This window comes from Artemia sp. Qi Xiang Cuo, chromosome 18 (genome assembly GCF_049724085.1).
Source record: "Artemia sp. Qi Xiang Cuo chromosome 18, ASM4972408v1, whole genome shotgun sequence".
Taxonomy (NCBI): domain Eukaryota; kingdom Metazoa; phylum Arthropoda; class Branchiopoda; order Anostraca; family Artemiidae; genus Artemia; species Artemia sp. Qi Xiang Cuo.
Window position 1 is genome coordinate 50,811,377 of NC_142811.1, and position 22,777 is coordinate 50,834,153.

Genomic DNA, 22,777 nt, shown 5'->3' on the forward strand with positions numbered 1-22,777 from the left:
AAAATTTTCCTTGGCTTTCATGTTAAGGGAAAATGCTACTGGTTTATGAAAATACGACACAGAAGGAAAATTTTCCTTGCCTTTCATTTTAAGGGAAAATGCTACTGGTTTATGAAAATACTACCCAGAAGGAACATTTTCCTTGGCTTTCATGTTAAGGCAAAATGCTACTGGTTTACGAAAATACGTCACAGAAGGAAAATTTTCCTTGGCTTTCATGTTAAGGCAAAATGCTACCGGTTTATGAAAATACGACACAGAAGGAAAATTTTCCTTGGCTTTCATGTCAAGGCAAAATGCTACTGGTTTATGAAAATACGTCACAGAAGGAACATTTTCCTTGGCTTTCATGTTAAGGCAAAATGCTACTGGTTTACGAAAATACGTCACAGAAGGAAAATTTTCCTTGGCTTTCATGTTAAGGCAAAATGCTACCGGTTTATGAAAATACGACACAGAAGGAAAATCTTCCTTGGCTTTCATGTTAATGGAAAATGCTACTGGTTTATGAAAATACGACACAGAAGGAAATTTTCCTCGCCTTTCATGTTAAGGGAAAATGCTACTGGTTTATGAAAATACGTCACAGAAGGAAAATTTTCCTTGGCTTGTATGTTAAGAAAAAATGCTACTGGTTTATGAAAATACGACACAGAAGGAAAATTTTCCTTGGCTTTCATGTTAAGGCAAAATGCTACTGGTTTATGAAAATACGACACAGAAGGAAAATTTTCCTTGGCTTTCATATAAAGGAAAAATGCTACTGGTCTATGAAAATACGGCATAGAAGGAAAATCTTTCTTGGCTTTCATGTTAAGGGAAAATGCTACCGGTTTATGAAAATACGACACAGAAGGAAAATCTTCCTTGGCTTTCATGTTAAGGGAAAATGCTACTGGTTTATGAAAATACGACACAGAAGGAAAATTTTCCTTGGCTTTCATGTAAAGGAAAAATGCTACTGGTCAATGAAAATACGGCATAGAAGGAAAATCTTCCTTGGCTTTCATTTTAAGGGAAAATTCTACTGGTTTATGAAAATACGACACAGAAGGAAAAATTTCCTTGGCTTTCATGTTAAGGGAATATGCTACTGGTTTATGAAAATACGACACAAAAGGAAAATTTTCCTTGGCTTCCATGTTAAGGGAAAATGCTACTGGTTTATGAAAATACGACACAGAAGGAAAATCTTCCTTAGCTCACGACACAGAAGGAAAATCTTCCTTGGCTTTCATGTTAAGGGAAAATGCTACTGGTTTATGAAAATACGACACAGAAGGAAAATTTTCCTTGGCTTTCATGTAAAGGAAAAATGCTACTGGTCTATGAAAATACGGCATAGAAGGAAAATCTTTCTTGGCTTTCATGTTAAGGGAAAATGCTACTGGTTTATGAAAATACGACACAGAAGGAAAAATTTCCTTGGCTTTCATGTTAAGGGAAAATGCTACTGGTTTATGAAAATACGACACAGAAGGAAAATCTTCCTTGGCTTTCATATTAAGGGAAAATTCTACTGGTTTATGAAAATACGACCCAGAAGGAAAATTTTCCTTGGCTTTCATGTTAAGGAAAAATGCTACTGGTCTATGAAAATACGGCATAGAAGGAAAATCTTTCTTGGCTTTCATGTTAAGGGAAAATGCTACTGGTTTATGAAAATACGACACAGAAGGAAAAATTTCCTTGGCTTTCATGTTAAGGGAATATGCTACTGGTTTATGAAAATACGACACAAAAGGAAAATTTTCCTTGGCTTCCATGTTAAGGGAAAATGCTACTGGTTTATGAAAATACGACACAGAAGGAAAATTTTCCTTGGCTTTCATGTTAAGGCAAAATGCTACTGGTTTATGAAAATACGACACAGAAGGAAAAATTTCCTTGGCTTTCATGTTAAGAGAAATTGCTACTGGTTTATGAAAATACGTCACAGAAGGAAAATTTTCCTTGGCTTTCATGTTAAGGGAAAATGCTACTGGTTTATGAAAATACGGCACAGAAGTAAGCCAGAAAGCCTACTTTTTACCGCAGAATTTTACGAATGGTAAAATTCTGAATGATATGGTAAAATTCTAAATTACGAATGGTAAATGGTACAATGATAAAATTCCCTTTCCCTTTGCTTAAAATATATGAAAAACAAAACAGTAAACGTATTTTAAACTTTATTATATACTTCAGAATGAACAATCATTTAAAACGAGACAAACACAAGAAAAAATTTCATAGTCACTTAAAATAAATACACTTTATTATTATACGAAAACCTCGAAATATACCTCTACACTAACAGCGCTAAAAAACGTAATTCACAATAATTAGCTGTTAAAACTACTGCCCCGTTGGCGGTTAAAACCACCGCTACGCATCACTCCAATTTATTCTAGAGGCAGTACTCGCTTTAAAAATATGAATTAACAGATACACAAATCTAAACAAAACCAAACCTTAAACGCGTAGACACTATAATATATAAAATATTACAATTTTGTAATCATTTTCGTGAGCCCAAGTAAAAGTTAAAAAATATCTTTTGTAAGTAGAAGCTGAAAAGTTTGAATAAACCCTTGTCCATATCAGCACCACTGCCCTATTAAATCCCTCACATTTCTTCGCAGTCATCAACAATCAAAAGATTGTGTTCTTGCAAGCAATTATAATTAATGATAATTAATATTATTTACGTTCCAAAACACCAGATAACAAAGATAACAAAATTACGTGAATTCTTTGAGTTATAAGAGCCAAGATATCTAAAATATTATCCTGTTTGGTCTATTATGGACATATTAGGGGTTTATATGTATAATCATTTATAAGCCCTTTTGGGATAAATTTAATAATAAGTGATTATTTTGATTAATGATAATTGGTACCTTGGACGCACCCACATTTTTCAGAATAAAATTTTACACTTTAATGGTAAAAAAAGAAGAAAATTCGTTTTTCCTTTTAAATATAGGTTTTCAGTTTTATACATATGATTTTGGTTACACAATAAACTAGTGAGCTACATGGCAGGTGATGATTATGAAGAAAAGGGAGGCTAATTGACAGGGCGGTGCTGAGGTGACATACTATTAACAATTTTTCTATGATGCTGGCAAAGTAGAAAAACATTGGGAAAGAACTAGTTAAGTAAAGCATCTAAAACAAATGATTGTCATTTTCACACGGGATAAGAAATATTCTTTTAAAAAGAAAAAAATGAGGAATTCGCTTTAAAGGCTTCCAGATCAAGAGTTCACAATCCTTATTTTCCACAGTAGGCAATAACAACCCCCTTAGGGGTCGTTTGGAACTCTTCCAAGGGCCATTGCAAGTCTTCGAGAAATTTCTTTAAGATCCCTTTAATAATCAGACATTTTGTAATATTCCATATTTAACATTTCTTATACAGTGCTGGTATTATACAATTTTTAGAAAATATATTACATAGCTTATAAGCAAATTAATCAATAATAAAAAAAATTACGATCACAACTTGCAATATGCATTATTGTTAGCAGCGCTAATAGCCGAGGGTTCTGAAGTTATTTTCTATTGGTGAAAACCCTAACAATGATTAAGATTAAATTGGAGGTTAACAACTTTATCTCATTTATCTTTTAATTTCTAGACTCGACACTGTGAGTGCTGCAAACAATAATGCATAACCCTCGTTGAAGAGGAAGCCATGTATATATACAAAAATCTCGTAAAACATACTCTGCAACTGTTAAACTATTAGCTAGAAATCCTCTTTCACTGTTTATAGAAACTCCATTTTAAACTTTTTTTTTTTTTTTACTCGTTCCAATCAAAATGGCTAACAATATAATGAACGAAACGTCTGGTTCGACCCTACTTTCCATGGCTTTAATTAAAAAAAAGGTTCATATACAGAATCAGGGCCATGTCCAGGATTTACAAGGCCGTATCTTGGATTTTTGTCGGAGAGGGGAGGGTGCAAAAACTATTAAAAACGCATCCGAAATTTGCTTATATGCATTTTTGTTACGTTTTTACAAGTCGGACGAAATTTCAGCGGGGGGGGGGGGGGGTCAACCTCTTCCCCTCCTGAATATCACCTTGTACAGAACAGACCTATACGGAACAGACTATTTTTATGCAAAGACGTTTTTACGTTTAGTATTTTTCGTTTAAAGTCTCTGCAGAATTTGTAGTTTCCGGAGAAGGAAGAAAATTCTAGCTATTGATGTACAAGCTGAAAAATCGTATTTGCAGTGTCAACCTTTGTATCCATTTTTGATTATATTTGAAAACAAAATACTAAAATTTCGAAAAATTCATAATTAAAACTCGATAGACATTTTTAACTTTCGGGTAGTTTTAATTTTTTTTTTTTTGGTGAAAAAAGAAAGGAAAAGAAACCTGTTATCATAAACTGATTTCAGATGTAATGAAAGCTGCACATTTCTATTTTTGGTTTTGCCAATTTTTTCCTTTTTTTTAGGGAAAAAACACATGGCCAAAATTTTTCAATTTTATACGAAGGGGGGGGGGGATAACCTAAATTTAACAAACAAATTTACACATAAATAGAAAAATAATATTTACACAATCAACTTTCTTATTCAGCTTTTGCTAAGCTAAACTGTCAAACCGAAGCATAAACATTCAAAAGAATTCAAAATTAAAATTAATTAGGCACTTACAACTTCGGGGCGGATTTTCAATTTTATTTTGAGCAAAAAAAGAAGAAGTATAACATAGAATCATAGATCAACTTTATAACAGTTGGAAGAAACTATAATTAAAATCTCTAATTTACTAAGTATATAGCCAAAAAATTAAATGGCAATACTAAGTTTTATTTTCATTTCTTTTTTTTATATTAATTATTAGCACATATTTATGTGACTTTAATCATTTTTGGGCATATTGTCATCGGTATTTCCTCTTTCAAAGCAATGTTCTTTTTGGATTTTTTTTTTTTTTAGGAATTCAACGCCTTAAAATACGTTACACAAAAAAAAAACGAACTTGAAATGCTGCTGAAAAACAATAATTTTTTTTTTACAACAGTCCCCTGAAAACCAAGGGTATCAATTTACTTTCTGACACGGGATCCAGGAGCAGTCCTTACTTCAATTACAATTTTAGGGGAAAATATTCCATGCAAACCTAAATTCCCAAGATTTTGTAGTAAAAAAGGTAAAAGTTCCCAAGATTTTGTAGTAAATCGAAATTTTAATGTCCTGAAAATCGAATACGAAAACTAATACTCCTAAAAGTAGTTAGTGTTATTAACTTAGCAAGAGTTTAAAGTATGCTTAGGCCACGTTCCAAAGGAAAAATGATCATTAACTATAACTTCTACCCCTAGGTAGGAATTAGACCTACTTATTATTTAAATTAAGTTTTCCTGGAAGAGAAAATATGAGTAGAAACCTGGCGAGATTGATGCTTTTTTCTGATTGACCATATTCTAGTTTTGCGTAGCTATGTGTAAGAGGAAACAAAATGTCCTATTATCCCAAGTTGAAACCAAAATAATGATACTCTTCTATTAGCTACAAGACACTCGAGAAGTGAAGTTTAGTTAATGCTGATGAAACAAAACAAAATATGATGAAAATATAATATTTTTGAAACAAATTTCGGCTATATATTTGTACATTAGGGGAGTGAAGGGTAAAGCATAGCATATATTAAATACGTAACCTAACCTAGGTACCCTTTCCCCCCTAAATCCCAAAAAACTGCAGTCTAAATATTGTAAACGCAGTGATATATCACTGTTTGCAATCAAATTCCCCGTTGAAAGAACCCGTTTGACTAGTTTCTTTCATCATCTGTCTTGCGTGTCTAGTAGTTAATAGAACATTACCAAAATAATCTACGATTAAGGATCACAATTAATAATCAATTGATATTATTAATTAATTAATAATCTGCAACTAATAATTGATAATCTACAACAAAATGACGATAATGAATGACAATCTACTTCAGGAACATGACATGCTTGTATTTTCCGGTATTACTGATCAAAACAGAATCATCTAACTCTTTTTTACCAAATCACTGGACTATTAAATTGAAATCCCTTAGAATGCATATTGAGTGCATACCGCCAAATTAGCGACAACTCCAAAGTTGCATATCATCAACTATTGTCAATCAAAGAAGAAAGGCAATACTAGCTATAGTCATTTATCACAATTTGAAAGCTGAGAAACTGAATTCCCTAAAATCAGGCGGTTAGAATTAACGAAATTAAATTAGCAAAAGCTTAAATTGTCAGTCATTAGTAATCAATAAAGAACAACCATATTCACTGACTGAACAGAGAAGTTGGAAAGTGAAATCCCTAAATTTGGATATCTAAACTCCAAGAATAAAACCAAATTGCCAAGAAGACAAAACTTGCTTATAGTTGAATCAGATCAGGACTAGACAATGTACTAACACAAAGCCATCACGCCCTTTGATTTCTTATCTATTAAGTGGAATAGAATCAAATTTACAAAATAAATTAAATTTACAAAATAATGGCAGTAATTTAATAGCGGAAGTAATCTAAAAATGGGGGACGCAAATGAAACGGAAGTAAAAAGAAAATCGAAGAAATCTAAAATATAAAATAGACAAAATTTTGCTTCAAACAAGAATTGCTAAATAATTTTTATCTACGTTTCAGAGACAAAATATACATAAAAGTCTCCCCAAAAATAAATAGTAGATTTCACTTGCCTATTACGACTATAATTGCTACTAATTGATAAATACCATCAAACCGCTCAATTGACAGCTCAGGTTAACCATAAAATAAACAACAGAACAAAGTTGCAAAGACAATACATAACGGGTTTTTATCCGACTGTACCCGAAACCAGGCTAAAACAATGTAATACCCATGGCGTATTGCTATTTCGGTGCTTCTTAGTCATAATATAGGCATTAGGGGTACCAGCTGGGAGAGGGGATGGATAACTCCCCTCCTCGATTTTGAAAGTACTTATTTTGGCATGTGCATTCAAAAATACCTTCTTTGCTATTTTTATTGGAAAAAATTGAGAAAACAGAAAAATTCCCCTCCCCCCCTTCCTAGATTTTCAAAAAATACATTCTCCCTTCCCTTCCTTTTCGTGAATTGTCACCCCCTGATATATCCCTAACAGACATCTATAATACAATATGCAGGAATAATGGGTCCCAAATAAGGAGCAGTAATTGCAGCCAGTTTTTTTGTTAGATTTTCAGATTTGCCTATTACAGAAAAATTATAACTATTTTATATATTTCTCATTTTTTATTTTCAGGATTAACAAAAACTTGAATCTCAAAATAGCTGGTCAAGGCACCTTTCTCTCTTTAATATTTCAACACTTTCTTTTTTCTAGAAGAAACACATAAATCCCCTCCTCCTTTATATAAGCTGGTAATATTAAGTAACAAATATGCATTAAAACCAAGGCCAGTAAGTTATAAAATTTTTAATTTAAAAAAAAAAAAAAAAAAAAAAAAAATCCCTCCCTTGAACAGATAAAAGTACAGAAGCAAATATAAACTTAATCTTGAAACACCCTAGCAAGACTCACATTAACTCTTTTTTCAAGAAAGACGCAATAATACACCCCCCCCCCATCCCCCGGCAAAAAGAGGAACATTTAAAAATAAAATAAAATAGAATCTCGAGCAAACCTATCTATACCCCTTTATCTCTTGGATAGTTCAACATGTAGTAAAATTGTGACGCAACACATGGATCCCCCTCCCCCTCCCCAACAAAAGTGGATGAAATTAGCGACACATATTCTATTACCTTTAGGGTACGTTCCAGAAGTAAATTATCAATATTAATAATAAATAATTATGGACTATTACTTTTTAGTTCCCGATAATTAGTTAAAAGTTGGACTCATTCTTCCTTATCCATGAAAATAGGACTAAACCGCTAGCCCTTTCTGCTTATTTCTAGCCCCAAACGCACAAAAAAAACTGATTACGTTGTTATCAGCCATTACAAATCGATCACTAATAACTGTCTTGTGCAATACACCCTGAATGTCTCAGAAGCCTAGAAAGACTTGCACTTCTATTTGTCATCAATTTTTCAACACCAGTCTGCCATGTAATTAAAGTCTTTAAATTGATTTTGTTCTATTTCACTGAGAGGGCGCTGATCCTTGGGCGGAGTCAAAACTGGACGCTCAGAGGTGAATTCTTCATCAAAGTTACTTACATCTTCCATGGTTCGCTACAATAAAAAAAATTATATTAGTTACAAGTAAGTGGGAGAATCGAGTCGAAACTGAATTATTCAGTCACAAAGCAATGAGTGGAGGAGGGAGTGGGGAAAAGAAAAGGGGGAGTGGAGGAGGGAAGTGGATATGGGGAAAACCCATATCCACTCCCAAAAATCTTGAGTACATACATGCCACAGTACCTCCATAATGTCTTGGGGTTTCCCTGAATTTCACTGTAAAAAATTGATATCCCTTAAACCTCCGCAAAACCAACGATTGTAAACACATGAACCTTAGCACAAAATAAAACTGGTAGATTATCATTGAATTACAAATAATTTAATAAATTGATTCAAAACATAAACTTAGTGAGGCACAAATGCAGTAAGGGAGGGATTAGGGGAGGAGAAGACATTCGGGCCCATGCCCACCGAAATCTAAAGAATCTTTCAATAATCCCTAGAATTCGCTTTTTTTAAGTCGTACCCCCTTTCCCCAAAAGAGATTCTTCGGTACATACCAACACCAGAGCTTCCACTATCCCCGATGTTTTAGAGTTTCCCCGAATTTAGCCGAAAGAAATTTTCACTCGAAAATAGAGTTCTCTGATATCTCCATAAAAAATTAAGGTTATAAACAGATAGCAGTGGTTTAGTTTCAGCAACAGCTTTTTTTTGGGGAGGGGGGTTGATTTTTTCTTCCTTCAGAATTAGTCAAGTTCATGTTTTTTGTTAAAATAACATTCATTTATTCAGTTAGAGGTGCTAAAACATTTTTTTTTTTAAATCACGGTTGGTCTGTCTTATTACCAATGAGCAATCCTCTCTTCAATACCTCGCTCTTTACAGTAAAGTTTGATTTTTTGTCCCAATTCCTTAAGAACAACCCCTGAAACACAAAGGCCATTTAATTAGAATAAGAGGCTTTATTAAAGTATAAAAAACAGCAAGGGATTAAGGAGAGGCGTATATGAAATCATTTCTGTTCGTTTTAAGTTTTTATGTTGCTCCTTACTTTCAGTTGAAAAAAACTTTTTTTTAAAAATTTAGTATTAGCTCGGACAGATGTACTAGAATCGAGACTGACAGTTGTTCAAATGTAAATATCCTCCGTCATAGTTTGTACAATTTTCAATAAATTTATGTAATTTTTCAAAAGATTTAAAATTTCCTTTCAAAGGTCGTTGTTTCAACTGTAAGACTTTTATCATCGCAGCAAATTTTTCCGAAACTTTGAAAATACTTAAACCCAGGTCTTGAAAGGATATAAGATACGATGCTGGACTGGGTTACGATACGTTACAATCCATACGGTATACCATCATACGTTACGATACATATTACTCAGTACAAAGGCCCAAAATTTCTCAAAACAAGATAATTCATTTCCATGTTTAAGATTCTCTTCCTTTCTATGTTTTTTCTCGTTCTAAATATTAGAAAGGTACAACAAACTGAACCCCCCTTGATATAAGACCCAAACCCTTGATATAAGACCCAAACCCTTGATATAAGACCCAACAACAACAAGAAAACACCAACCTGCAAAATTAGGCTAACATACACAATTAAATTACCGCATATTCAAGCACTTTACCATGATATATCAGAGCTTGGGGGGTAGCCAAGACCTTCCCTGGGCTGAGAGAGAGGGGATAGAACTCCCTATGGTATTATTTAGAACCACGGCCCAAAATAAAAAAACTAAGAGCATTTTATTTGACACGCCTTAGAAATATCGCAAGTATACACACAGTATATCAAAAGCTATATAATGCGTTAAAGGTATGAGCTTTTGAGCAATGGTAAATTATGAGCAATGGTAAATTATGACCAATGGTAAATGAGCTTTTGATCGTGGTCCTTCATTCTACCTATGTGTCATTAGAAAGCTCTGAGCTGTTCTGCGTTTCTCAATTAAACAAAGGATAGAGAAATTATAGAGGAGTCCCAACTGATCCTTTACCTTATTTCTTTGACGTTATTAACTCTTCTTTTTTTTTATTAAAGCAACGCCACTGGTATATCTTACAAACAGGGCCATTTCTATGAGGGGGGGAGGAGGAGGATTTTTCGCCTGCATTTCTAGGACCAAATTAAGTTGGACAACTTTTATTGGTTATTTAGAAGAAATAGCCTTGTTACCTGCATTGAATAACTAAATTTATTTGAATCAATTTCCTTTTGAGGCAGTTTTGTGCCCCTGTGCGTATCATTTCTTTGCACAAAGAACAGGTCTCCCTGATTGAATGGTCTATATTGAATCATGAATACGTATTTTCTAATGCCGAAAAAAAAAAAAAAAAAAAAAAAAAAAAAAAAAAAAAAAAATCGACTGAAGCAACCCAGCTTACCGAGTGCAATGATTCAAACAAGCTAAATATTTTTTTTTCTGCTAGTAGTGATAACTGAGCAAAATATGACCGAAAAAATAGCAAAAATATAGCAGACAACCTGAGTTAAAATTTTAACGACTAATTCTAATTAGTCGTTAATTCTAATTCTAATTAGTCTAATTAGTCACCAACATCACTCATTGTTTAACTCACTCACCAACATCACTGTTTAACATCACTCACTCACAATATTTAACTCTACGTTTAACTCACTCACCAACATTGAAGGACCTTAATGTGAATTTTTCCGTTTTTTTAAGGAAAATTCGTTTTGTGAATTTTCCTATTTTTGTTGTTGGCAGAGCATGTGCAGTACGGCTTATTTGTTATGAAGTTTGCTCATAGCCTAACTGGTTTTTATCTTTGTTTTCTATTGTGCCCCGTCGACGTCTTCAACTCAACGACGTTTGGAAAAACTCAACGTCTTTCCAGCACACTCATTCATTCACTTATCACAAAAAGCAATTATCATTAGGATCTTTATCGTGAATTTTTCATCTAAAATCCTATTTAAAAACAAAGGTAAACACAACGTTAAAGGATTCGAGGAGTAGGCCCTGTTTCTCATTGATTGAATACATTTTGGCAAAGCTTTGAAAAGAAATATCCTAAACAGCACAAAGAAGGCTATAGGTTATGCCGTAAACGCCAACCAAAACATAGAGCACATGTGTAAAAGAAATACCTATTACATGGGGGGGGGGGGTACACATAAAAAAGTGTTTTCAGGCCCAAATACGAGGTTGTTTTTCCCATCTAAGATATTTTACAGAATATTAAGCCAAAGATATCTGTCAAGCTTACTTTTTCTATTGCAGGTTTTCAGGCTGATTACAAATATGAAAAATGTTTTACTCTCTCCCGTCAGGTTTCAGAACTTATCGACAAAAACATATTGTTTTAATCCCCTTTCGTAAGAATTCTTTTCCGTTTTTTTTTTAGAACAACGCCGAATTTTCCCGTTGCTTGTGAGTACAGTTCAGCCCCCCACCCCCCGCGAAATTTTAATACTCAAATGAAAACATACAATTTAAAATACTATTTAAAAATGTTTATTTAAATATATTTTAAGAATTTTGTGTTTTTAAAATTTTTCCCCCTTTCCAATCTTAAATTTCCCTACACATTCCATTACTTACTACCAAGAATATCTATTACGAGAAAACCGTTTTACGGGCACGAGAGCTCCGACAATCTCTCAAGCAGTTTCCAAAATTTTATGAACATTCCCCTCCCATATCCATGCTGTAAGTTCTTGTAAATAAAATTCTACAAATAAAAATTGGCAATGGAGAGGGAGGGATGGTGCTGGAGGGTCATCTGGCTCCCATTGGTTCTCCTTTCATATAGATTAACTTCCTGTCGGGTATTTTTAAATACATACCACACATGGGACGAAAGGGGGCTTAATTCTCCTAGTAAGTAAATCCTCCCAAGAAATGCCTTTGAAAAACGGCTGGCGTCGGACGTCTTCCGCGTCTCTTTCGGAAGCTCCCAAACGTCTTTCTGGATTCTTTTTTAGAAGCTAAAATAGAAAGCAAAGCTTTACTCATTCAATAACAATTGGCGATAGGATGAATAAAAAGGAAAAAAAGTCATATAGAAACAATGAAAAAAAAAGTTTCGAGCATAAATAGTACATACATAATTGTAGTACATGCATTGTAGTACATACATTGATGTAGTATATACACAAATACACGCATAAATGAACATAATGTACATACACAAATACTTATTACAGTTACATTGCAGTACATGCATTTATGTAATGCATACACAAATAGTAATATATATATACAATGCAGTACAATGCATACACACACACACGCCCACACACATATATATATATATATATATATATATATATATATATATATATATATATATATATATATATATATATATATATATATATATATATATTTTTAGTAGAGGTGGCACAGCGCAAAATTTTAACAAAGACTTGTACCTGCCGTGAGATTTTTCCATTTTTTTACACTTCCAGCGGTCATGCTTCAAGCTACCGCAATTGCCTCACTAATTACAGCATTAGGGATGTGAGACAGAGAAAGCAGAACAGAGACAAAAAAAAAGAGATCAAAAGATGTCATTTCCGGGCCGTATAGCTACACTACTATTTTGCAAATAATACATAGCAAATTGATCCTACTGGGGGAATCCAAAAATGCCTATTAATACTGCTTGGTCATAAGACAAAAATCAAGTTCAAACGCTATAGATACATCGAACCATAGATACATCAATATTTAGTGCTTTAAAGCCACAAGGGTCCAGGCTCCAAAAAGGAGAAAACACACACACACACAACTAACACTTATTCAATATTATTTCCAGCTCTCACCTCGCCCCTCCCCTCCAAAAGTCTTTCCTAATGTGTCATTCCCAATTTAATGTAATATGCTATCTTTTTTATTGTCCCATAACCTTTTGCTCCCATTACCGAAACTAACCCCCTATTTGACCCCACATTACCAGAAAATGTTTTTCCCTTAGACTTTGTAGTTTGGGACAAATGGCCATAAGGTCAAGCCAATCCATACCAGTTTCGCCACACATCGGGCATGAGTAAGAACCATCCATCCCCCTTATTCTTCCTAAATATTTCCTTCTTTCTTTGATCTACGTGCTAGAAATCCTTGACCTAATCATTAAATTTCTTAACTACTTAAACCTGGTTTAAAACAAATATCATTCATTTAATGTCTCTCCCACCGATCTTCTGATCAATGATCCGATCAAATCAAAATTCTGATCAAACATCACTTTTGCCTTGCTAGACAAAAAGATGTCTAATATAGAGGTTAATAACTTGGCAGCAGTCCTTCATGTTGGGGATTCAGAAATAAAAGAAGTAAATGATTTTCGGTATCTGTGCTGTGTTTTAATACAAGATGGCAATTGTGAAAGGAAAAAAAAACACTTCGGATTGCTAATGCAGGGGCAGCGTTTCCCCAGCCAAATGAAAACTGGCAGTATCAAGCTGCGATTGTTGAATAGCACTATTTCATCGGTACTCCTATATGGTATATAGGAGTATTTAATTACGGAGCATGCTAAAAACTATCGAAACAAGACTGCTCGGATTTGAAAAAAAATATCTCAGAAATATATTTGAGTACATTGGACAGAAATTATACCGAATATGCAGAGTAGAGCCCAAACACAGCAGCCTCTAATCACCAATGAAATTCCTAAGAGACGTTGGAGGCACAGGGGATATATGACAAGAATGAAAGGGGACAGACTCTCATAAGATGTGGTGCTGTAAACCGCCTGGTCTGCGCAGAAACGCTAGGCAGAGTATAAACCTTGGTCGGTCACTGGAGGAGCTCTGGTCGATGGCCCACGACCGAGTGATCTGGAGGTTAATAGTTGCTGCCTTATGCGCCTCAAGGCGTGGGACGACAAAAGTCAAGTTTTGAAAAATACCGATGAAGAGACTGAATAACAACAAAAAACGAAAAAAAGTTATTTTTATAAGTTCAAGTACAGTTTGGGACAGTTTGACTATTTCTGGACCATAGATGGATTCCCAGGTATGAATTCGATTGAAATTAGCTTGAATTCGTATGAAATCAGTACGAATCCGTATGAAGGTTCGATGAAATACATATGTCGGAAGCTCTTTCGGCCAATTAGCGTAAAGGTGTTTCAAAAGGGGAAAAAGCGAGGACAAAAGGGGAAAAGAGCTAATGGATGAATTGAACTGCCGTGGAAACGGACCTCCTTTCATGATGCAGACCCTTCGAAAAGAGCGGCTGAGGGCGTGAATCCGGGTATTCAGTGAGTTCTAAGAGAATGGAAAGCTTGAGTCAGGAGAGGATCGGGACAATTGTGAACAGAATTGCCAACTTGATTCTTTGATAAAATAATAATGACAATAAAAAAAAATTAACATAAAATAAAATAAAATGACCATGTAAAAAAACAAAAAACCCCGATATGACACAAAAAATAAAATCATAAATAAAAAGGCAAAACTGTAAAAATGAGGCAAGGACATCGTTTTAAACCTCGAGTTTAATCATCTGGGATATTTCCTGATTATCGATCTCTGCAGTGAAAGTAAGAGTATTATCAGTGCGTTTGCTATAGTTCGCCCACACACATTATGGCAAAAAAAAAAAAATCACAAAATATTTTCATCTAGACCTATAAAATATAAAATTATTAGTATAATTTTCAAAATACGATAAAATATAATAATATGTAGTTAAAAAATTATAATGTATGGTATTTATAAACAAATAATGGTTTAAATTAGAAATGAAGTATCTTTTGCACTGGTTCTCAAACTGGATGATCCTAAAGGACATATTCCCACATTTTGAGCATAAACCCTAGACAGACACCAGGAAATGACATCCCCGACGATAAAATATAATCCAAAGAGTATGGGTAGCTTATAAGAGTGGAAACTGACACTACGAACTTATCAACGCCACCTAGCGTTTGGCGACACTTGTTTTTTTTTTTTTTATCAGGAACTAAGATCAAACACTCATTACTACCCTAATTTTACCAAGTACATAAATTAAATTAATTATTCTTATTATTACACTGGAAAAATGTCAAGTGTTGCCAAACGCTAGATGGCGTTTACGCTTATTGTCGACACTTGCGACAGTTCCCACTCTTATATGTTACCCGTATTCTTTGATATAATCCTTAAAAAGCGACAAAATCATTAGCACAAAAGATCAAAAGTACTTTTTACCTAAAAAAATCATACCACTGTTTACTATTACTATTGACAACGCACTACAACATCAAACCACCTAAGACCAGCACAATTGTGCACGCCCCTCTTCCACCCCATTCTACGGTGTTTGAGATTAGGTTTCCGTCTGGACGGCAGAAACGAGCTAGCTCTCATTATTATTATTTTTTTACTTTCGTTAATTAGGTGTTGTTCAAACCATGAACAACTCTGGTTGAGTGAATAGTTTTTTTCGATTGTTTGATTTAAATACAATATTTAACAACAGCCCAATCGAGGACATCCAGCTTTTCGTTTGGCAATTCCCCACTATCTTAGACTTTTTCTTTTACAGGGTTATAGTCCCAGCGGAATCAAACTTCCAGATTTATTGTCATTCAAACGTGCATTTAAATTATACTTAGACAATTCAAAATCGACTGAAAGCCTAGATCCATTGGTAATAAGGACAAATAGTAATACAGACCTTTCTCATAATGGCAATGGATTCCACGCTCAAGAACTTTGGATACCTGACTTCATCGTTGACAATACTTTCGAAAACTTCTTCTTCATCATCACCCGGGAACGGAGACTGAAATTAAAGAAAACGTTTTTTAGAGTTCATGAGTAAGATCAACACTGGAGCCCCACATCTACTATGTCGTAAAATAACAACCGAAAAGTAAAAACTATTTCCCCAGAATTCATACAGCACTGTTTTTCTTTTATCGCACATTGGTCTTACATACCAATTACAGCGAGACACTTTACGGGGTCATCTGTTGTCAGTTTTAAAGCACAATGAGCAAAAGCCGAAAGAGAATCTAGTAGAAATAAGGATGCACATAGTTTGAACCCTCAGATGAGGGGAGTTAAAAAGATGAAAAAAAATATATCTTAGGCCATTTCTTTTTTTTACAATGGATCCTCTGGACCGATCTCGGGGAGGCGAAGGCTTGTATGCAGAAATGCGTAGAAACTAAAAGCGGGTAAAAACGCAGCGAATGTCTTTAGTCTTTAGATTTAAACAACACAAAATAGAAATTTTCTGTTAAAGATGACCAAAAATTACCAACTACTTACGACGAGCTCATGCAACACCGTTTTCTTTTGTCGCAAAACGGTCTTATATACCAAATACAACAAGGCACTTTGCGGGGTCATCAGTTGTCATTTTTGAAGCACAATAAGCGAAAACCGGAAGAGTGAATTTAAAAGAAATAAGGTTTGGACCCTTAAATAAGAGGAGTCAAAAACTTAAAGAATTTATTTTTAGGCCAGTTTTTTAGACGAATCCTTCGGACCCATCTCGGGGAAATGGGGGGGGGGGCTTGTATGTAGAATGAGTATAAACTAAAAAAGAGAAAAAAAAAAAGCAGCAGACGGTCCTTGGAATATAGGTTTAAACATGACAGAATAGAAACTTCCATTCTCTCATCAGTCTTCTTTTTCTGTTCAGAATTGTTCCTGTTAAAGATTTTCAGTCCTTTTCATGTTCAGAATCTCTTATTTAGAATCAAAATCGATTCACTCAGCGTGTAAACATAATGGTAAATTTTATAATTGGCGCGTCTTCCACCAGCTTGTTATAACCAAACAGAAGAAATATAATGTGAAAAGTAAAAACTTCATTCTTATTAAAAAAAATGCGCCGAGGAAAATTTTAAGAACTTATATCAGGCAGCGATCCGGAAAGTTGGGGAAATGCTAATCTGAGCTATAAAAAGATCCAAAGTTCTATAAGAAATTACTAAATCATTTCAGCCACTCAACGATTGCAAGCAAGATACTAAAGCAAGGCTAAATCACTGTCTATTTCCAACATTTGTTCATGAGCATTCGTTCCCTTCAAACATCACTTACACCTCTGTTCCCTCTCTACAGCCTTTCTGTCACCTGCAACATTATCTTCCAACTTCCCCTGCAACATGTCTCCGAGAACTCTATGCAACATTTTCGTATTCTACAAAAGTCCCTTCAAATATGCCCTGCCACTCCGTCCCCTACAACACTCCCTTCAAATGTCATTTACATGGCTGTCTACTCTCTACATCCTTTTCGTTCCCAAAACATTCCCTTCGAGCATCGCCTGCTAGATATGTCCAACCCCTCTCTACAGCCCTACCGTCCAAAACAAGAATGCCGCTTACCTCTCTGTCACGTCTCTACAATATCTTCGATCAGCTAGACCATTTCCTCCAAACATTATCTACAAGGTGTCTCTACCCACCCTCTGCATCTCTCCATCCCTAAGCGTCCCCTGCACCATTACCTTCAGATATCCCATACAAAATATCTTCGTTCCGTCTCTACAACTTTCCACTCCCTAGAAGATTCCCTACTAATGTCCCTTCTCCGTCCCCAACAACACCCTCTTCAACAATCACTGGTCGCTTACATATCCGTGCGACCCATCCATTCTCAACCAGATTCCCTTGAAACGACCCCAGCAGCATCTCTATATCTCTTGCAACACTCCCTTCAAACGTCACTTACTTCTCTGTCCCCTTTCTAGAGCATCTCTGTCTTTTAGAACATTCCTTTCAACTCCCCCCCCCCCTCTACAGTATGTCTCCACCCTTTCTCTGTAATTCTTTATCTTCCGTTACAGCCTTTCCTTAAAACATTGCCTACATTTTTTCTGCGTACCCTACACCTTTCTTTTCAAACGTCACTTACCTCTCCAACCAGCATCTCAAATATGAGCACACCCAATCCCCACCAATCAACGGCTCTTGTATAAGTAGGTTCCGTCAAAACTTCAGGGGCAAGAAACTCTGGAGTGCCACAGAAAGTACTAGTTCTATCGCCAAAACCCATTCCTTCTTTGCATAGACCAAAATCAGCTATTTTGACATAACCCTCAGTGTCCAATAAAAGATTATCAAGTTTCAGGTCTCTATAAAATAAATCCGGTCTCTATTATTGGACAGAAAAAAAACACACACACAAATCAAAACATACAAAAACCTCATATATCATACTGTACTGATAAGCAAAATTTTTTTTTTTCAAACAAACCCAGGGAAATTCAAATTCTTAACTAAAAGTGAACTCTCACTAACTTACACTCTCACTAACTCACTAAACATTCACTAAAAAGTTAACTCTCACTAAAAGTGAAAGCATGTGAAGGTAATGATATAGAAAACTATGTCAAGACATTCCATTTTTTTTATAGCAGGACCAAGTTTTTTTTCCCTTTTTACTGCATATTTAGGTAAATACTTTTTTTTTTAAATTCTATTTTGTTCTTTTTAAGCTTGGGCGCATCTTTTGGGATAGAAAAGTAAATATTTTCATATCTTGTCATATCGATTCAAACTCTATACTACCGACCACACCCACCTCTAGCTTAAAACAACGAATACCGAGAGCATTACTCGTAATTATAAACGCTCTGTAAATGAATACAGAATTTGTAAAGATTTGACCTTCGATCCTCTAAATAGCTATATAAAAGGGTTAAAACATTTCAGCAAAAATCCGCTATGTTAGGAGTAATGATAATATACTGCTCTCCTTAATAAACACCTTTTTACCATACTACAGGCAGAAAGCCCTCTTAATAAAGTTCAAAGAAAGATTTAAAGGATTACTTCCAGTGGAATACTGTTCCACTTGGCAATTGGTCACATTTTGATAAAACTCCTAGGGATTAAGTTAGGGGAGACCAGCTCACCTTCATCACGGCCCAGGTTCGTCGTTTCAAAATTACACAAACGCAGAGCGCTCAAAACCCCCTGAAACTTTACCGATGGAAGAGCCATCTAATAGCGATACTTTCTTAGTTCAGAGAATCTGTCTTTAGTTGTAAGTAACTTTTTCTAATATTTGGTATTTTTTTCCCCTGTAGAATGCGATATTTTTTCTCTAAGAAAAAGAGCTGTTCAAGGTGTTTTGAAAGATTTAGTAATTGTCTGTTACCACGCATATCTGACAGGTTATGTTGCCACTCACGTCAAAAGCATTTGGCACCATCTATCATAAAATACAGACTAGATCAAAACTACCTGTAGATGACCTTATATACATACTTGTCACAAATTTCCTGCTTAGTTTCGCCAGGCTAGGGTAATGAGAACATGGGCCAGCTTTCCTTTTGTTTTGATTGCAGCGTTTTGTTATCTGTTGTTGCTGTACTATTTTGTATTTTACTAGTTCTATATTGTCTTTTGTATTGTTATAAATAATTAAAAAAAAGTTTGTTTTTTTTACTGAAAGTAACTCACTTAATAAATTAAGTGAGTTAGCCTTTGAAGAATTGAAAACTCTGTTAGACACACTATGCTCCCCTAACAGCGCGTGGGTTGCTCTCCCCCCCCCCTTTCCAGTGAATTTATGTTCGATTGTGGGTAGGTGGAGAGGGTATAAAAAGGGATGCCTTGAATAGATTGGGATGGAGGAGGAGCGTGCATAGCTTATATAAACTTATACATTTGAATTCAGCATAAAAATCTGATTCTTTTGATGTATCTATTCGTATCAAAATTCCGTTTTTTAGAGTCTTGGTTACTCTTGGGCTGGGTCGCTACTTACTTACAGTTCGTTACCACGAACTGTTTGATTGTTATTATATTAAAAAAAAAACAAGTTTTTTTTAACTGAAAGTGAGGATCAACATTAAAACTTAAAACGAACAGAAATTATTCCGTATATGAAAGGGGCTGTCCCATCCTCAACGCCTCGTTCTTTACGCTAAAGTTTGAATCTTTCTCACAACTCTGTATTTTATAACAATAAAAAACTTTAGCGTAAAGAGCGTGGCGTTGAGGATGGGACAGCCCCTTTCATATACGGAATAATTCCTGTTCGTTCTAAGTTTTAATGTCGCTCCTTACTTTCAGTTAAAAAAAAACTTGTTTTTTATTTAATTTCTGAACGTTTTTAAATAATGCATGTTTTGATTTTGGCTCGCCGTACATGAATAATTAAAACGAAATTTGTATATTAATTTACTTTTTTTCTGCTAAATGGCTCTCTCGAAAGTTGTTTAATTTTATTTACGAACGTTTTTATTAGTAGTAAATAAACGTAACTTACAAATTAACTTACGTAGCGAACTTCTATATTCGTATGTTTTTGTTACGTAGGCTATAATTTATTGCAGGTAATTACTTGGAAAAAAAAAAAAAAAAAAAAAAAAAAAAAAAATGTCTTCCTAATTTAGTAACTGAGATAAATGAGCAATTGAACAAGGTCTAGACCTTACTCATCCATCTAATCACCTAGGACAAAACAGTATATCCAACCCGATAATCCGAAAATCAAGTCCAACATAAAGAAAAACCAGCATTAATAAGTATTAGTCATTGTCCCAAACCAAGCCATAGCACCTTAAGTCTACAAAATTTTAATATTCCCCAAGTAATCACCACATGTCAGGGCTCCTCAGATGAAAACTCATTGCCTATATAGGTTTCAGCGCTTAAATTTCATTACCCAGGCAAAATGAGCGGGCCATGCCATACCCCCATTTAGTGACACCTGTGGAACACCTATGAACAAAAACCAAAATACCCTAAAAATATAAAAATATACCCAAAAATTTTTTTACAAGCTTCCTTAACCAACCTTCACCTAGCACTAAATCAAAGGGGGGTTCGCCCCCTAGTCAATACCTCGCTCTTTACACTAAAGTTCGAATTTTGTTCCAATTCTGCAAGAATGACCCCTTAATCACAAAGGCCGTTAATTAGAATAAATAGCTCTTGTGAAAGTACTAAGAGAACTTTAGCGTAAAGAGCGAGGTATTGACTCGGGGGCGAACCCAATCATATACGTAATAGTTTTTGTTCGTTTTAAGTTTTGATGTTGAAAAGTTTTCAGTTGTAAACTTGTTTGTTTTTTTTTTATTTAATTTCTGATCTTTTTTTTAAATAATGCTGGTAAATCCGGCGCCTCCTTCATCGCAATGTCCCTTCCCCATGAGAGCTTCCTCGATGGAAAGATACTCCCACGTAACCTCCAATCCCCCCCCCCACTACCAGAAAAAAAACCCCTGAAAACGTCTGTATACTTCCCAATAACCAATACTATATGTAAACATTGGGCAAAGTTCTTAACTTGCAGCCCTTCCCCCAGGGACTGTGGGGGATTAAGTCATCCTCAAAGACATAGTTTTTATATTTTTCGACCATGCTGAACAAAATGGCTATATAAAAATTTTGATCGGGTGACTTTGGGAAAAAATGAGCGTGGGAGGGGGCCTAGTTTCCCTCCGTTTTTTGGTCACTCAAAAAGGGCACTAGAACTTTTTATTTCCGTTTGAATGATTCCTCCCACGATATTCTAGGACCACTGGGTCGATACAATCCCCCCTGGAAAAAAAACGAAAATAAAAAACAAACAAATAAACACGCACCCGTGATCTCTCTTCTGGCAAAAAATACAAAATTCCACATTTTTGCAGATAGGAGCTTGAAACCTCTACAGTAGGGTTGTCTGATGCACTGAATCTGATGGTGTGATTTTCACTAATGTGACTTTTAGGGGGTGTTTCCCCCTTTTTTCAAAAATAAGGCAAATTTTCTCAGGCGCGTAACTTTTGATGGGTAAGACTAAACTTGATGAAATTTATATATTTGAAATCAGCATAAATACTTGATTCTTTTAATGTATGTATTGGTATCAAACTTCCTTTTTTAGAGTTTCGGTTACTATTGAGCTGGGTCGCTCCTTACTTACAGTTCGTTACCACGAACTGTTTTATTATTTCCCATAGGTGTTAGAATACAGTGGCACTTCTTGAACTGGAATGAACTAAAATTAAAATGGATAAAAGAAAAATGTGTACACTGGACTTGTGTGCTTGGCTCAATAGTCGAATCTTGAAATTTATCTAGTCCTTAGTTTCCGCAAGTTACGGTTTTTAGAAAAACGCAATTTGAGCTACGCATTTAATCTGTAGGAGACAAACACTATAAATAACAACCATTTATCTTATATAATTAATAAAAACCATATTATCTTATATAATAACAACCATTTATCTTATACAATTAATAAAAACTATATTATCTTATATAATAACAATCATTTATCTTATATAATACGAGTTTCAATGGATTTGCTGATGCTAAACTTTTGTTCCTGCTACGAACTAATTAACCAAATCCCACGAATTACTACAGAATCTTGAAAAATCATGTTGTGATATACAGTTTAAGCCCATTCGGTTTGTCAGAAGCTAAAAAGTGAAATTTATAGATGAAGGGCTGTTAAGGCAATTATAATTGGCAATAATGGCAAAATAATAAGATAAAAATTGGATGATGTCAATTTGCATGCCCAGAAGCTGTAACGTTGATTCGACATTGAAGAGCTTGTTATGTTGATGTAACATTTAACGAAGAATATTCAGGCGAAACGCTATACATTAAAGATACAACGTAAAAGAGTTTTTTAAATTTTATTTTCTCTTCCAAGTTCTGAACATATCAGATTTCTGATAAA

The 22,777-nt window shown here is 34.7% G+C and overlaps 1 protein-coding gene across 1 annotated transcript in view; it reads right to left on the bottom strand.

Moving 5' to 3' along the window:
- Nucleotides 1–7,639: 7,639 nt before the first annotated feature.
- Pkn (serine/threonine-protein kinase N) overlaps nt 7,640–22,777 on the bottom strand; it is a 99,884-nt gene continuing 84,746 nt past the window's right edge. The window contains exons 15-18 of the mRNA XM_089104598.1: nt 18,002–18,221; nt 15,807–15,914; nt 11,981–12,121; nt 7,640–8,212 (exon numbers count right to left, since the gene is read on the bottom strand). Coding sequence (XP_088960724.1) covers nt 8,069–8,212; nt 11,981–12,121; nt 15,807–15,914; nt 18,002–18,221 — 613 coding nt within the window. The 3' untranslated portion in view covers nt 7,640–8,068. The remainder of the gene's footprint in view (nt 8,213–11,980; nt 12,122–15,806; nt 15,915–18,001; nt 18,222–22,777) is intronic.